This window comes from Tympanuchus pallidicinctus, unplaced genomic scaffold (assembly GCF_026119805.1).
Source record: "Tympanuchus pallidicinctus isolate F22 unplaced genomic scaffold, pur_lepc_1.0 scaffold1, whole genome shotgun sequence".
NCBI lineage: Eukaryota > Metazoa > Chordata > Aves > Galliformes > Phasianidae > Tympanuchus > Tympanuchus pallidicinctus.
This window is the reverse complement of record NW_026294618.1, coordinates 47,352,163-47,369,241: the sequence shown is the minus strand read 5'-3', so window position 1 is coordinate 47,369,241 and position 17,079 is coordinate 47,352,163. Positions and strand designations below refer to the sequence as shown.

At 39.2% G+C, this 17,079-nt stretch overlaps 1 protein-coding gene across 3 annotated transcripts in view; it reads left to right on the top strand.

Annotated features, from left to right (window-relative positions):
- CEP85L (centrosomal protein 85 like) overlaps positions 1-17,079 on the top strand; it is a 141,933-nt gene that overhangs the window by 109,180 nt on the left and 15,674 nt on the right. For 2 of the 3 annotated variants that reach the window (XM_052671081.1, XM_052670987.1), the window contains exons 5-8: positions 9,269-9,386; positions 11,188-11,364; positions 15,532-15,684; positions 15,964-16,118. In XM_052671081.1, coding sequence (XP_052527041.1) covers positions 9,269-9,386; positions 11,188-11,364; positions 15,532-15,684; positions 15,964-16,118 — 603 coding nt within the window. The remainder of the gene's footprint in view (positions 1-9,268; positions 9,387-11,187; positions 11,365-15,531; positions 15,685-15,963; positions 16,119-17,079) is intronic. The other variant, XR_008203493.1, reaches the window with a different exon arrangement.

Genomic DNA, 17,079 nt, shown 5'->3' with positions numbered 1-17,079 from the left:
AAAAATTGCCTCAAGATTTATGATTTGAAAACAAAGTTACTTCAAATAGTTGAGTTGTATTATTTAAAATCAGTACGAAATGTTGCATATTTATAAAATCTTTTGCATCTTCTTATATTTTTTATTTTTATTTTTATTTTTTCACTGATAGTTTCTTTCATGGAGGAAATAGTTGCTGTCCAAAATTCTAGAAACAGAACATCATTATAAAGTGCTAGTGTTCTATTTATTATTAGATGGAACATTCATAATTCTTAAGTATAAGTAAAGTATAAATCCATATTTTAAAAGACATTACGCTGAGATCCAATATAATGTCTGGGACTAAACCTAGGATTTTTGACCCCTGTTCTCCTTGGTCTTATCTGAAACTTTTTTTTTTTCCTAAGTTAATGAAAATTCTGAATACTGGCCTAGAATAAGTAAAATAAATGTACTAAGTTTTACTAAGTTTTGTTAATTAGAATTCAAGATAATGGGATTTAAATTGTAGAAGTTACACCTTTAGGTTGTGGAGGAGGAATTCTTTTGTTGATGGGAGGACTTGATACTAGGTGTTGGTTGAAAAAGTTTTTTATGCCTTTGGTTCTTGCAGAGCTTTAGAAAGCGTGGTTGTCTTAAAACAAACATTCAGCAACAACAAAAAAAAAACAAAACATGGCTAATGTTGAATTTATAACCTGGTAAAAGAAGGATATCAGCAAGACTTGTTTAATTAATGGGGAACTGGGGAGGGTCAGGTTGTCCCCGTGACATTTGGAAATTGGAAGAGTGGTGTAGCAGTTGGCCAGAGGATGCTGGAGGTGGGGCTCTGAACTGGTGCTCTGGGTGTAGGTGTTTGCAGTTGAGAGGTACAAGAAGCAGCAGAATGAAAAGAAACACCCCTAGAACACCCTTATCTTGCTCTTGTCACTAGCTGCCATTTCACTGGTTGCTGTCCAGTTTATTCGAGGTTAACATATGCTCTTCTGCTGTGAATTGCAGCAGGAGGTAGAGGAGTTGAATGCCACAACTTAAGTGCTTAAATCTGTTGATGAGCTGGAAGTAAAGGCTGCATACATAGTGGTGTTCTTGAGGTGCTCTGCCTTGTTGTTGTAAAGGCAGCAGAGAGGAAACAGAAACCTGCTGCCTGCTTCCCTTCTTATCCCACGGTAATTAAAGGGCAACAAAAATCCAACCCATCCGGATAAGAGTATTCAACTTCCTTGTTTTGCAACAGAAATCTAACAGTTTGGAAAAGCTGCAAACAAGATCTTGTTTGAAATAACTCAAGAATTAACACTTGCTATGTGAATCACCACACTTGGATAGCTTGTGTGTCACTGGAATTCAAAGACATTAGTAGAATGTTAGGAAAAAAACAGCATTTGTAACTAGAATAAATGGCTTGATGTGTATTCTGTACACTGTTGAACATCAGATTTACTGGTAGATGAGTTAAAATTATTTGGATTTGTACATCTGAACAAATACAAATGAACACAGTAGCATAAATGTGTAGGTATAAAAGTGGTTTAATTTTGCTTTTAAAGCTGCTGTAGGTATCACTGCAAATTTAACAAATCAAAGCTTGAAATCCATTTTTAAGTCTACTCTTAAAGAGCTGGGGAGAAACTATTTTTATAAAGGGGAAGTGTGGCATGAGGGAGGGAGCCTGGCATGTGTGTACAGAGGTACACAGTGGCTCTTACTAAAGGTGTGTATCATGCTTTTTCCAATTTAAATCTGTTGGTGCGGAGTATGAATAAGGGCAAAGGGTCCTAACAGTTTTGTTTGTAAGAGGAAATCTGCTGTTGTAACACTCGTTACTGGAATTGGATTATGTCATTGCCTCTCTTCTGCAGCTTAATGTGTAACACTATATTGCATTTGGCACCAGAGGGAGCCAACAGTATATGCGTTAGTTCAGAAAATTACAGCATCACATTGTAATTCTCAGCGCTGTTCCCGTGTTGTGTATTCTGTTCAGTTCATTAACAAAATGAAATTACAGCATTTTGGTATAACTATGAACTTCTCCTGTGACTGGCAAGCCACTGTGGATGTCTCTACTGTGGTATTGGCTCTGTTTGGCAGGGATTGCACGTAATTAAATGTGAATAAATGCCAAATATCTGAATATATGACATAAACTGCTGAAAATAGCACTTTGCATGCAATGTTCTCGTCCAGGCAGCTTAAGGGCATTTGAACTGCTTTTTATGGAAATAAAGGTATAAAAGTATCATTTTAGTGAATAGCTGTAGTTCCTCGGAGCATAGTAACATTCACAGTCTGTAATCAGTTGCTAAATTATTAGCTTTCTATCCAGTGTTGAATTACACTTTACTGTTTTCATTAGAACATTTGTATTAGATTTTCTTTGCCTCCTGTCAAATGGACTTGTCTTCACTTGTTGACGTCAGACTGGGCGGGCTGATAGCGTTCATGTTACTGCTAGTGCAGGGCTGTGATTTCTTAATTTTTGGATGCTCTGAAAGCATCTGCAGCACTAGCATATCCAATTGAAGGACCCATTAGTGCCATTTTTTATGAACTAGCACTGAAGCTTTATGTCACCCTGGATCTGAACAAACTTGTACAGGGGGAGTCCTGTGCAGGGATTAGGCTATGGGGAGCCTTCTTGAGTGTCTCGCTGTGTAAAATATTAATTGCTTGCAATAATATCTTCAAAAACATGAATTTATCTTCTTTTGATGTCACTGATCTCCTTGGTACTTGGTGGTTGAGGTATCTTGGGCCAGTAAACCTTAAGTAAGAATTTTAGCACTTTTAACAGTTAAAAGTTTTCAGGAGTGTGTATGAGTAATATTGCTGAAATGGAATAGTAACAATCCCTCATTAGATAACAGCCTGAATTGTGGCACCAATGAGAAGTAGGAAGGACCTGGCTAGGTTGTTCCAGGCCACAGGGATACACTGTAGCATGACCCATGTAACCTGTTCTTTAAAGCCTGCAGTCGCAGGTGTTCTACAGCGTTTCCAGATCGGACAGTTCAGAGATTACCTAGCTTAATCATTACAAAACTAAGCTTTTCCTCCTAGGTCATATTTTCTGGACCTCTGGTAGGTTTCCTTATTCCTTGAATTCTCTCCAACTGATTCTACATCTTCTGGAAGTGTCAAAGTTGGACAGCTGAGGCTTTCTTCCTGCTGTGACCCTCTTGTAGGCTGCCTTTCTACATTGCCTGCTTTAGTAGCACAGCATTGTGTAGTTATGCTCAGTCCTTGCTCAATAATCCCAGATATTATCCTCTGGAGCTTCATTTTCTTTTCTGTGAGTTTAAATGTTTTTAGGAAGTCCCACTATTGACAGAGATGGGAGCAAGCATGATTGCTGTCAGGAGGCCTCAGAAGTTGCAAAACTCCATTGTGGGAGGGAGGGAGCATCCTCTGCCTGTGCAGGCAGCCACATCCATGTTCCCCTTGTTTCTCACTCCCCCTTGGCTACATGGCTGACATCATTTGACCAAGTCAAGTGCAGTTGTTGGCTGTGCTTTTACCTGGCCTCCCCATATGTCAGTGCTAACTTGCCTCCTGAGGGTCAGAATAGCATAACAAACTTCAATGCAATTCAGAAGAGTCGTTTAAAAAATAACAATCCACCTATAAGAAAGATCCATTCTGGATTCCTAGAGGAAGAAAGAGAAAGGAAAGAAAACAAACAATGCCAAAAAGACTTGATTGCATAGGAAGTTGGAGTCTATCTATTTTTGCATGAGCTTTAGTCCTATAAAACTTTGGCTTTATCTTCCAAGTTACGGAAATGTATTTGCATTGTTTTTAGGACTTTGTGTACTGCTGACTTCTCTCTCTATCAGTACTCTGCACGTTTGGTCCCAAGAGATTGTGTCTTTAAAACAAAGGGATATAAAAACTAGTATCCAGCTTCTTAAAACATCAAAACAAAACAGCGTACCTCTAACTGTGGTGTGAAACGAGTGATGCTTTTGCTTCTGAAGGACCCATATTGTATTATGCTTCATGTTCTGATTCTCAGAAAAATCTTCTGAAGCATTTTCACCTAAGGCAGTGATTTCTCGGTAACCTTTGAAGGTGAGCATCGATTTCATTTGACTCATTATTATATTACTAACATGATTTCTGCAGTGGAGGAAGCTGCTTTCTTCAGTTCCTGGAGTGTCTGAAGGTGCTGGACCTTTTATCTTCATTTGTAATGTAGGATTCTTAGATTTATGCTAATTTAAGACTTTTCAGAGTTGAAAGGAGGCAATTCTCTGGCAACCATAGGTTTTTCAAGGTGCTTTTATATTAGAATAAGTGATGAAAAGATTTTATGGAAACAGATGAGTTGCTCTCAGGTTGAAGAAAATGTGGCTCGTTTCCAGGCAAATGCACATACGAGTGTCTGTCTAAGTGTGTGTGCCTGGTTAACTAGTCCAGTGTGAATATGAGAAAATGTTGTGAATGCCAATTATGTCCTACAAATGTTCTGAGAGAGACATAGAAGCAATTTGTATATTAAACAGTTTATTTATTATTAATGCTGGTCTCTGAAGGTAGTCCAGGCTTTTGCATGCAGAGCTACGTTGTATTTGTACCCCATGTTCTTTGTGCTGATCTGAGTTTTCGAAGAAGTTTGTTTGAGCCAAAGGACAGAACGACAAATTAATTGAAATCAAGATTCCCTCCACACCCCCTGAACTGATATTTTACAGGTAGCTGTAGTTTTCTCTTTTCATATTTAAATGTCTTCAGTTTGTGTCAAGAGATAAGAGTCATTTTCCTCTGGATTACGACCAGCTTCATAAATAGAATCTCAGTCATCCAGCATGGGATGAGCTTGTCCGCCATTTCGTGAAGGGCCGTGTGTTGTCTTCCCCGTGTCAGTCTACACAAAGGAACAACACAGGGAATATGCACTGCTACCAGCCCCTTGCTTCCAAAGGGGCAGACAGACTGTAAAAGTTGCAGCCCTCCATGGACTCTCAGGAAGCAAAAGGGTGGGTGGGCATCAGGCAAAGATCCAGGGAGTTGAGCAGACTGGGCAGCAGTGTGCTATTCTTCTATTGTGCGTGTACCAACTGAAAGTGAGCTGCTGATTCACAGACTTGGCTTTAGGTGAGCTAGCAACCATCGCTTTGTGCCAGCTCACGCTAGTGCTTATTACCAGAGAACAGTGCAGCTGCTGGGCTGTTTTGCTGTTGGTGAGGGACTAAGAGGAGTGCATAATCAGTTAAAAGTATTCTGGAATGTATGCGTATTCCAAGATACTTAAAATTAAGGTGAAGTCATTTGTGAAAACGGTACCACCAAGTTTGTCCCTGTGTCTTGGATAACCTGTCACTGTTGCTGAGTCCCTTTAGAAAGAAATACCTGGGATTTGGTCTTAAGTTATCTGTATGTACCTGTATCTATAAATCATGTCTGAAGTTCAAAAAAGGTGGTGAAAAGGCTCAGAGTGAAACTCCCATGGTATCAATGGAAGTTTTTGGAGTAATAATAATGAAAACATGGATATAACAGGGAGGCTATTCCTGAGGAAAAACAAAACAAAACTGACAAATTAACCCATCTAAAGTAAAATCCAACAATACAGTGGCTTCGATATCTTCATTGCAGAGCTCTTCTGTGGGTAATGGAAGTGGTATTCTTGCTCATTTAAAGAAGATACAAAATTCATTTGTTCCTATATTCCCCATGCCTGGGGACTTTTATGCCTTGAAGGGCAGCTGGAAAGATTTATGCCAGATTCGTCTCTGAAAGCAGTGGTATTAGTGCTATGTTTGCATTAGTTGGTTGGATGGGAGAGTTAAAGTTTATACACTTTTCAATGATATTTTCTACTGAAACATCAAATTAAGTAAGGCACGCTTTTAAATATCCCTCCCGAAAGGATATCTTTTATTTCTGCCTTTTTAACTTCTCTTATTTGTTTATTTTTAAACAAACTTTTCTTCCCTTTGAGTCCTAATGATTGGTTTGCAACTTTAGAGCAAGACTGTGTCTCCTGTTCTTCTCTCCTTAAGTCTGAGTATAAAGGGAAGGATGAGTCTGGACATAAAGTTGGAGTATTTTCTCATCTGACTTACGGGATTGAATGAAATCCTGTGACAAGTCCTATGATACTCAGATAACGTGCCAATAATTGTTACTTTGCCTTCAACATAGAGTTGCAACACCCAGTGATGGAGAAATGGAATTTGTGAATGAGAGTAGTTGTTATGGTATGAAGTTCAGCGTTTCTGCCGACCCTAGTTGTGCTCTGGCTTCTGTAGAGGACTGCCTTCTGTTAGTCCCAGTGCCCTGAGCTCAGGCCTGGGCCTACTTACGTTAAGGCACGGCTGCCTTCTGAGGTATAAATGTAGTGAATGCCTGGGGAGAGCTGATGCCATTAGTGGCTCGTTAGAGAGAGGGAAGAGCTGCGAAAAGTCTTGACCAATCTTGGCAAAAGGTTACAGCATTTCAGCCTGCTCTGATCTGCCCTCTGCGAACATGCAGGGTGCACGTGAGTTGCAATCACCGCAGCCGTTACAAGGGGAGAGTGGCCTTGCTGTCACATCTTTCCATCTCAGGATTATTTTTGTTTTTTGCCTGACCAGAGTGGCAGTCAGCACGTACCTGCTGGGGTGGAAGATGGATTGGTGATGGGGAGGCTTGTGGGGACAGTGTCCCCTCTGCAGTGTGCAGGTCGTGTTTGTGAAAGTGCTGTAATAATGTTTGCAGCCTGCGGTTATGCTGCAGATTAATAGTAACAGCTGTGGGGTAACAGAAGATTAAAACTGTCTTAGCATATGAGAACATCGGTGAGAAAATGCATCTGGTATGAAGTCTCCAAAGACTTACAGGACTGTATGTAAATAGTAAGTATGTTTCTATGGTGCTTTATCTTTCCCTCTGCTTGTGACTGCTGGGCTGTTCACAGCATTTTTGTCTCTGGGTGGCATGAGGTTAATGATATTTTGAGAGAAGCAGTAATGTGAAGAAGCTGTGCAGGATCTACACAGACGTGAAACATTTACATGACAAGTTTTGCTGGCCAGGTTTCAGATGGGGCAGAGTTTCACGCTTTGCAGAGCAAAAAGAAATGTGGTTACACTCTTCGCTCGTGCAGCTCTGTTTCGTCGTGGATTAATTTGTTCTACCTTTTTTCCTACAGGGATATGTTAGGGTATCGAAAAGATTATGAAATATGGTACTGTAGTTGGAGGTTCAAAAATATTTAAAAATGCTTACTCTGGGCTGTAGCATTTGTCTCGAGCTATTGAATTCCTGCCCATAAAGTGAGGCACTGCTAAGATGTAATCAGTCAGAAGGAGAAAATTGCATACTGTCTTCAAGGGATGAGTGGCAAATGGATGAATAATGTTAAAACAAATGGGGCAGGGATGTTGTAATAGCTATATCTGGTAAGTAATAAGGTAATAAAAAATGAAAAACGACTTCTGTTCATGGATTAAGACAAATCATAATAAATGATCCCAGTCTCTGTGACCAAGCATGCAGCAGAAGCCAGCAAGGCTTTATATTTTCTCACACGATTACACTAGCACTTGAGCTTGTATGTGGCCTGTTACAAGTTACAGGCATACTCTTTTTCTTGATCTTCAAATTCGCTTCTTCCAAAATAAGTTTGAAGCTTTTTGATTGATGTGCCCTCATACAGAAAGACACTAACAAAAAGAGCTGAGTCTGAGTACAAAGTTGTTCAGTGTTACATAGTCCATTTATGTGGGCTTTTTTTCTATGAATAGTAAAACTGAAAAGGGAAGCCTCAGATTTACTTATTTATATATTTTAGGACTTGCTGTGGAGTCATCTAAATGCATTCGGTTGCTCTTATTTATGAATTGTCATCTTAAGGCACTACAGATTTGCAACTTGTTTGTACTGAGTTCCCACTCATTGTAATTCTTTATAGCTGAAGAAATAGAGAAATGTTAGGAAGATAAGTTTTGAGCATGCAAAGTTTTATACATGTATCCTATGTATCCTATCTTTGATGCTCTCCTAATATTAAAAAAAAAAAAAAAAAAAAAAAAAAAGAGAAGAAAAGAAGGAAGTAGAATTAAAGGAGTACATGGAAAATACATAGAATCAAAGAAGAGCTGAGGTCAGAAAGGACCTCTGAGTCCATCTGGTCCAAATAGTGTTCAAGTAGGGACAACCAGAGGTGCTTCACGGGGTCATGTCCAGACAGCTTCTGAAGATCACCAGAGAGTCAAACTCCACAGCTTTGCTGGGCACGAATGAAAGCTGTTTGTAGATTGATCAGGCAAGTTACTCTGTGTGTTTCTGGTAGGTACTGATGGCTCCACTCCAGTCACTTCATGAGGTACCCAGCTCTTCCCAGAGAGAACAGCAGAGCTGGCAGTCTGTCTCTCGTGTAACTTGGGCTGGGGTTGAGATGTCTCTTGTATTTGCTATCTAGTCACATTAGTTCCAACAAAGTAATAATTTAAATACAGTGATACAGTGTATGATAGAATTAAACAGTGATGGAAGAGTGGTGCTATTTCTGTTGTACACTAGCCAAATGATTGGTGTAAGAGGCTTAATTCTTTAGTATGTAGTGCAGGATTTTACTGTAGTGGTGGGGAACGTATATGAAGCAACTAACTTAAAAGGCCTGGAGCAGCGTGGAAAGACAGGCGTCACAGGAAAGCCCTGCAGACTAACTTTTGTAATTACATCTTTTTAATTTTTCTGCTCCTTGCTTTGTAAATCTCTTTAAGCTATGTCAAAAGTCAGCTCTCAGAAAGAGGAGCCAGAGCACAGTCAAGTAAACTAAAGGTGTGAATTTCATTTGTTTGCATTCTAATTTCTGTGTAATTCTTGCTACTTTTACATTTCTGGGTGTTAAGAAAAAATTACAACAGAAGCTGCTCTGCAGGCCCTACAAAACTGGTGTTCAAGTATATATTTCTGAAAGATTAATTTATGATTCCCAGTTGAGTGCAGGCCAGTTGGGGGATGCCTAGGTGAAGGATGCATGGCAGCTCTAGTTTAAGAACTCCTGATGAGATTCCAGTTCTGGTGTTGAGCTAGGCTTGTTGCAGTCTAGCTGCAGTGGAGAAAAAAAAAAACAACAACAAAAAACAACCCACAGCTAAAGTAGATCCAGGATTATGAAATACTTAATCTGGTTCTGTTGTCTGTTTGTTACTGTTTCATTTGACAATGTGGAAGAGAGAAACTAAGTTGCATACATCGCTGTAGTATTCTCCAGTACTAGTCTCAAAATCATTTTTTTATTATGATCTCTGTTCAATTCCATTTATCTTCAAATAAAATGTATTTATTACAGGCAAAAGCAGCAGATTAACAATTTACATCAGAAAATCAGAGAGAATGAATTACGAGCTCAACATGCAAGACTGAGCCACCTTGTGAACTGCGAAGAACCATACATGACTAATTTGCAGGTAGGGTGGATATTTTTGTTTTAGAGAATCTTTCAATTACACAGTAACTGCACTTGAAATGATGTTCACAGTTCACTGTAGGATAAAATGCTGAGTTTTTATAGTTATTAAAGGTTGTGTCTTTGGATAACTGTAAATTGCACAGAGTGGAAAATCCTGAAAATGTTGTTATTTTCTTCAGATTTGTAGAAATTTAAGTTGTATTAATACTGTGTACATGCTTATTTTGAAATCTGAGGAAAGTGGGGTAAGAATCCTCATTCATATTGCAGCACTGTGCAAAAATGATGGTTTTTTAACAGCACGTGTGTAACACAGCTATATAAGGAGATATTAGAAGATAAAATATTTGAAAACACTGATGAAAGATTTGTGGAGTTGGCCAAGGAGGTGCTACCCAAAGCAGTAATTACAGAGATGGTATCGATACAATCCATCTCAACACCTCCACGTGTCGAAATGGTTGTGCTGGAGGAAAATGTTAAAGGCAGAAATGCAGAGAAATAGCTTTGTCATCCTCTTTTATTACTTGATCATTTTTGTCACAGGCTGCACCAGGATCTCAGCTAATATACTTCAGCCTGATGTTAATTATGTTCCTGGAATAGCACAGCTTTGTGTAAGGTGTGTGTTTTGTGTAAGATGGGAGGAAAGTTCAGGTAGAAACTCAGTATGAAGGTGGATAGAAATGATCTCTGAATGTGAATTTCAGTGCTTTCAGAAGTTTCTTAATAAAATACCCTAAAACTCTGTCTAGATTAAGAATATGAAAGGAAAAAAAATCATGGAAACTGAAATGTGAATGTATGTAACCTTAGTATAGCAAATACACTTCAAATAAAGCAGCAGATGCTTTCATCTTTCATACTTTAAAATATACAAGCAATTTATAATAGGTCTTAGGATTTCTGCTTGATTTGTTTGCTTTTCATAAGATTAACTTGCAAATGAAAATCTGCTCTAATGGAGATTTTAATCTCTTATAATGCTTTGCACAAGGAATGTTATTTTAAAAGCTCTCTGTATAATTTCTTTAAAGGTTCCAGTTTATATTATTAAAAGAATATGAAACTGAAAGCCTAATGGGATGCATCTCCTTTTTCATCCCACGGGCAGTTGATTTCCATTTTGTGCTTTCTCTCCGTGGGCAGTGGAAGTGGGAGAACAATGTTGAACTGCATGAGATAGAAAGGGAGGAGGGTTTTGGTGGACACGACAGAAGGCAGGAGGCCTGCCATCTGGTTGTAGCGATTATCTCAGACTGTCCCTGCACCCCTCATCTCAGTTGTGATTGCTCTGACGTTTCACTGCTGTCTAATGTTCTACTTTAACGGAGCCTGTGAGGTTGGAGCATATCTTACTTTATAAAATGCCTGTGAATATATGACACTGTTTTTTCTCTGTAAGAGCTAATAGGGCAGTGTAGTGGACTTTTTTTTTTTTTTTTTTTTGAAAACGCATTCCCTTTGAATTTTAAGGAGGTTTTTGTTTGTTTTGGAAGAAAAGTTGTACCTCTTCGGTTTATCTGAGGGGGAAATGTCACACAGTGTTCGTTTTCATATGTTGTGAATGTAAGTGTCCAGCTTCCATTTTTTCATTTCTTTTTTTCTCTGCAGAAGATTCCTGAGATACATACTGTTCCCACACATTTTAATGTTTGAAAATCAAACTCCACCCTTCCTGAAAGTGAGGGGGGGAAAAAAAAAAAAAAAACCAGCAAGACTGTTTTCTGCTGTGCTGTTAAAGTATGCAGTGGTATGTGTGTGTTCATTTATATGATTGTTCTCTTTCTTTTTGAAAGCAACCACAGTATGAGAGTGCATCGCTGCAACCTCACGTTTCAGAAAGATCAGCACCCCACCTTGAGGAGCTTGAGAGAAAGATTGCAGTGGCTGAGAATAAGGAGTTACAACTCAGTGAATTCCTAAAGCAGATTTCAAACAAATCTAGTGAGGAGAAAAAGAAGATGGAAGAAAAAGTAAGTGTCTCTCATGTTCCAAATTTCCTTTTGACCTTGTTAAAATGGCATATATTGTGCTTGTTAGGAAGCAACTTTGTGTGAAGATTACAGAGCTATTTTCAAAATGAAGATAAACTTTATCTGTGAAAGTAGGCATTGGAAGTGGATAAATCTGAACCTGTAGTGAAGAAATATCAATCATTCTGCATATTTCAGACCTGGTAATGGCAATTTTAACCATATATCAGTTAAACTTATTTTGAAGAAAGTCTGCTCAGCTCTAAGCCTAAGAATTCATTTAACTTGTATGTTTATTACAACAACTGAAGTATTTCCTAAAAACACAGGAGAAGCATGGAAATGAAAGCTCCTTTTTAACATGATGCATAGATGCAGGCCTCACACTCTGAGATGTGCTGAAGGTGTCTACTCAACAAAAAGCAATTCTCTTGCAACTTCCTTAGGAAGCATGAAGCAGCCTTCAATCTGAGACAAGAAGGAGGCTTAGCTAACTGTGTTCTTGGAACTCTCTTGACAAGAAGTTTCTTTGGAAACCAAAGCAGTACCTAAGGTGGTTCTGAATGTCTCGACAGCCTGTCATTATTGCAGGCTGGAATGTGCCATTGATCAGTAATGTTCAGTGAGATGTTGGCAGTTACCTTCTCTTTAATCAGTAAACCTTACTGTTGTACTTAGATTTATATTCATGCAGATTCAAGGGGCAGGAGCAATGTGGTACAGTAAAGGAACAGATAAATCCTGTTGTATGCCTTTCATTGCCAGTAACATTCAGGAAGAGCAGAAACTGAATTCTTCTGCTTCATCTTGTTTCTTTTAGTGTTTTTGGTGCCTGTGTTCCTGTGTAGGAACTGCTGCTGTGAATGGTGGCAGTTCTGAGCAGCTGTGCCCCAAAGTCTGTGTCAGCTGGATAGTTGGTTACCAAGAACCTAATTCACTGTACAGATCTGATCCACCTCACAGCACCCACCCATTCTGTGTGCTGAACAAAAGGCTCTCAACAAGAAAAAGGACAGGAAAGGAGCATGTGTTGTAGTAATACATTGAATGCCCTCCTGTTTGAGGGAAGACTGCAGAGGGAGGAAGGCAATGTGTAGTGATCCTGCAGTAGGCTGGGTGCCAAGCCTGGGGACAGCCCTCTCTGCAGTTCCTCAACTGTGCCTGCACAGAGAACCCCAAAGCCCAGAAATCTCGGTGTCCCTGTTGGTGGTACCAGACATTAAGGGACAAAAAAATAGAATTTATGTACTGAACAAGGATTATGGCTGGTAGCTGTTCTAGGGTTATTTTTGAGGGAATGCTTATGTTTTTGAAGAGGCTTTTCAATCCTAAGTCAGACTCAGCCAGCGACTGGGGAAATGGTAGAAGCCTGAAGCAAATTAGCTATTAGATAAGCTTTGTAAGTGCATGTTTAAAAGGACACGTGCTATGTGTATCTAATTCTCTAGCTACCTACTGTTGCAAATATTTTTTCTTATGTTGACATTTTAAACATACAACAAATACAAAACAAATACAGTGCGCAGATTATATGTTTTTGACAGTAAGAGACAGGCTGTGATTGTTCCAGTGCAGATGGGAGGGAAAAAAACATAAGGAACTCTGCCATTTCCTTGTCCATCAATTGTCAGTGATGAAAGGTCTAGAAGAGTCTCCCTCATCACAAAAACAGGATGCAGTGGAACTGGAAGAGGTTCAGAGGAGGGCAACAAGGCCAATATCCAACGGAAGAATATAGAAAACATAACTGCCTCAGGAGAAAAGTGGACAAAAGCAACTGGAGACTGGAAAAACGTGTTATCCACGTTCTTTCCTTACTGGTAGATATCTGCATATGGGCCCTGTTGGAAATTACGCACTGAGCTAGAAGACTTCTTGGTCTGAAGTGCTGTGTCTGACATAGTGGACACACTGTTGAGAAACAGCAGGGTCTGCAGAGGGAAGAGGTGCCCATTACTCATTACTGGCTTCATACCTCTCTTCCACATGCTGACGTACCAAGCAAGGCAGTGTTTTTACTGCCTTGCAAATAATACTGGTACCTGAAGAGGAGGTTTGTTTTCTTCAGGCTCCACATGTGCTCAGTGTGTAATTGAGGTAAACTGGAAGTGCTTCAGTGGACACTGAAATTTCAGCAGCCTGAAAAGGCTTCTCTTTTGTGGCTGGCCAGATACCTTGGCAGACTGTGGCTTCCAAGATGAAGGAGTCTGTTAAGGTAGATACTACATCACTCTTCACAAGTGTTCTTATCACGAGTGCTTAGCTTCTTCTTTTCTTTCTGCCAAGCACAAGTGTGCCTTGTGGCATCTGTAGATTTTGCAGCTCTTGCTATAGTTTTGAAGCATTTCATCTGTAAGCTCTGCTGCTGAACTGAAAAACATTGAGTTCAGGTACATGCACCCTGCTATTTCCTCCTTCTCCCTCTTCTGTGATTAGCTGTGAAGACTCCAAGGCACCACTGGTAGTTGGTACTAGTGGTCAGCCCTTTGGTTTCTATGGCATGCTTTAGTATTTAATTGTCAGGTAGTGAGAGCCTGTCCCAACTAAGTCATATATGCATGCATGAGGGATGAAATAATAATAATAATAAAAAAAAAAACCAAAACAGCAAACCAACAAAGCTTTCTTGTCTTCTCAGTAGAATGGCAGGAGTGAGTGGAGGGGGTAAAGATAAAATGTTTTTTTCATCTCAGGAGAAGGTAGAAAAAGAGCTGTTGGGCTGATGCTGAGAATGTAAAGAGAACAGAAGGAATCCGAAGGCAAACACTGTAGCTATGAGAAAGGTAGAGGTTGTAGGTGAGAAAATTTCTTAGTGTGCATATGCAGGAAAACAAAAAGATTCAGAAATCATGTAATCTTTGTCAGAAGTACTGCAGTATTCAGACTGTTCAACTTCTCATCCTTATTGGTGTGTGAGAAACAAAGAAAAGGGATTTGCATATTGGGCAGTCGCATGCTTCTGGCAATTTGTCTTACTTGAATGTATTTTAGTTGCTGTCCTGGGACTTGGACTGTGGGGAGAGTATGTGTTTCTACAGGGCATGCTGTGGCAGAAAGTGATGGCTGAATTGCAACTTTGCCTCGCTTGAGTGTGCAGTGTAGTTTGATTTTTGTCTAATCTGAGGGATTTTAAATTATTTGGAAAGCTTTGCTCAGTTTTGAGGTCATAATGGGAGAAAAAAAAAAAAAAAAAAAGGACTTAGCCTTTTTTGCAATCCTCAGTTTTCTGGTCTATTTTAGAAGGCTCTTTCTAGAAAAACCTTTCTAGATACTATCAATTTAAACTTTTCTGTTGCCCACAACTCCCAGCTCTGACATTGTCACACTCATTTCTCATTGAGGTGGATGTCCTTAGTACCAAATAAAAGTACATTTTACATTTACTGTCATGTTAAGTGCTTGTTGTCTTTGAGTTACTACACAGTTTTGAGTAATAGCGATACTGTTTTCCATTAAATTGGACTCTGACTGGAAAATCTATTGCTTTTTTTGCTTCCTTTCTCTCTTTTTTTTTTTTTTTCCCCAAAAAGTACCAGCAGTATAAGCAAACTTAGTACAAGGCGCTTTAAGAAAAACAGCTGTTCTGTTCTGATGTCACCTGATGTAATTGACAGGTGGCTTCACAGACCAGTTATTGGCTGCAGTTCTTCTTGGGTTAAGTTCTTAGATCTCGGTGATTCAAGTCATTTTCCTAGGTCAGAAGAAGGGAAGAGACTAAAATATCTCCTCATCATTTTTTGCACTGCAACATACTTCCTACCAAAGTGGTTGATGTCCTGTGCCTGTCAGTGTTCAGGAGGCATTTGGACAATGCTCTCAATAGTGTGCTTTAACTTTTGGTTTGTCTTGAAGTGTTCAGGCAGTTTAACTTGATCTTTGTACGTCGCTTCCAACTTAGCTATTTTAATTTTAATATGAACGTGCTCATTTGTGAAAAAAATACATCTATTTTATCTTGTAAATTGTACAGTTTGCTTTTTAGGCATAGGTGGAACAGCTGTGGTTGGAGGGTCTGGAAGTTTGTGCTGCTGGGATTTTTATTTTTATTTTTTTCTTTCAGTAATTAATGCTTTTTTGCAGTTGAGAATATAATTCCTGAAAAGCCTCTTGTCCCAAAGCAGGTTTATTTTCCACTGTAATCTTAAAACATTTATTCTTATTTTCTAGCTTAAAACTAGAGACCGCTATATTAACAGCCTGAAAAAGAAATGCCAGAAGGAGTCAGAGCAAAACAAAGAAAAGCAGAGACGGATTGAAACCTTAGAAAAATACCTGGCTGACCTACCAACACTGGATGATATAGAAGGTCAGACTAAACGGGTAAGATGAAAGGAGTTGGTTTTACTTTTTAAAAGCAAACATAAGCTCTGTAATATCTGTTGTCAAATGTTTTACTGTTTTCCAATACATTTCCCCCTATCTGTTGAGGAAGAGAAGTGTTTCAGCGTTTTAGGAGACTAAAACTAGTAGCTATAAGGTATTGTCATACTTACATAACTGTGATGGGGCTAACACTATACATAGAATAAGTGCCAAGCTGTGGCCTGCTGTGAGCTCTTCTAATATGGCCTTGTGTCTGACTAATGTAACCTGTGTTAGCTGCAAATTCTAGAGGAGAAGAACAAGCAACTTCAAGAAACTATGACTGAGTTGGAGAAGAAACTTGGAGAGGCTCGATCTCAATGTAGAGAGAGAGAAATGCAACTGGTGTGTCAGAAGAAAAAAGAAAAAGAGCTGGTTACGACAGTGCAGAGGTATGAACAGCTGCCTGAACTGAGCCCTGGAGATGTGCTTTACCAACTAATATCAATATATAATGTTTTGTTTTGTTTTCCACTTACACTCTATTGCAATATTAAGGACTTTGTGGCATAAGTTTATTACTCTGCAGAATGGCTGTGTAATGCAGTAGAAAATCCAACAAGAGTTGGTTTGTATCAAGTTGCAAGGAATACCATAGAGAAGTCTGTTTAGAAATTCCTTGCTCCGATTTCTGAAGATGTAGGACACCTGTGGCATCACAGGCTGCTGCCAGGCAGAGGATAGAGTAAACATGTTCAGCAAAGGAGCACTGTATAGAAACTGTCAGCATTCCTTCTTTGTAACTAATCTTGTCACAAACTGCAGAAAAGCTCCCGTGGATATTAGCTGAAGGGTTTATCAGTTAAGGGTCAAAGATTTAAATAAACTGTAGCTGTCTCTTATCTTTTCACTGAATCTGAGGGATACTTACAGAGAAATGTAGCTGTTGCTTGTCTGCTATCATTGAACTTGTAGAACTGTGTTGGAAAAAAGCAACAAAGCCAACTACAGTAGGATGGGTTGCCCTGTGAAGATTCCAGATGAAACTTGGAGATACAGTGGTACATTTTAGATCAGCAGAGATACAACATTTTGTTTAATAACAAACAAATAAAAAAGGTAGGGAGAATCACTTTCAATATTTTATGTGGATGTCACTGCAGTTCAGTGTCCCACCCTTGCGTAAACATGCATGCCATAGCAGTCTGAAAGTGTTTCCATGATGAAAGGCAAGCTAGTGAGGATGTCTTGCCAGCCAAATTGTTGACACATTGTTTCCATCTTACCAACGAAAGGCCTTTTTTCTTTGTGCCCTCATAATCTAGAGGGGGATCATTTTGTCTTTTCTGAAAGCCTACAAATAGCTGAAGTGACCCTTCGTTTCTAAATTAGGCAGCAAGATTAATACTAATA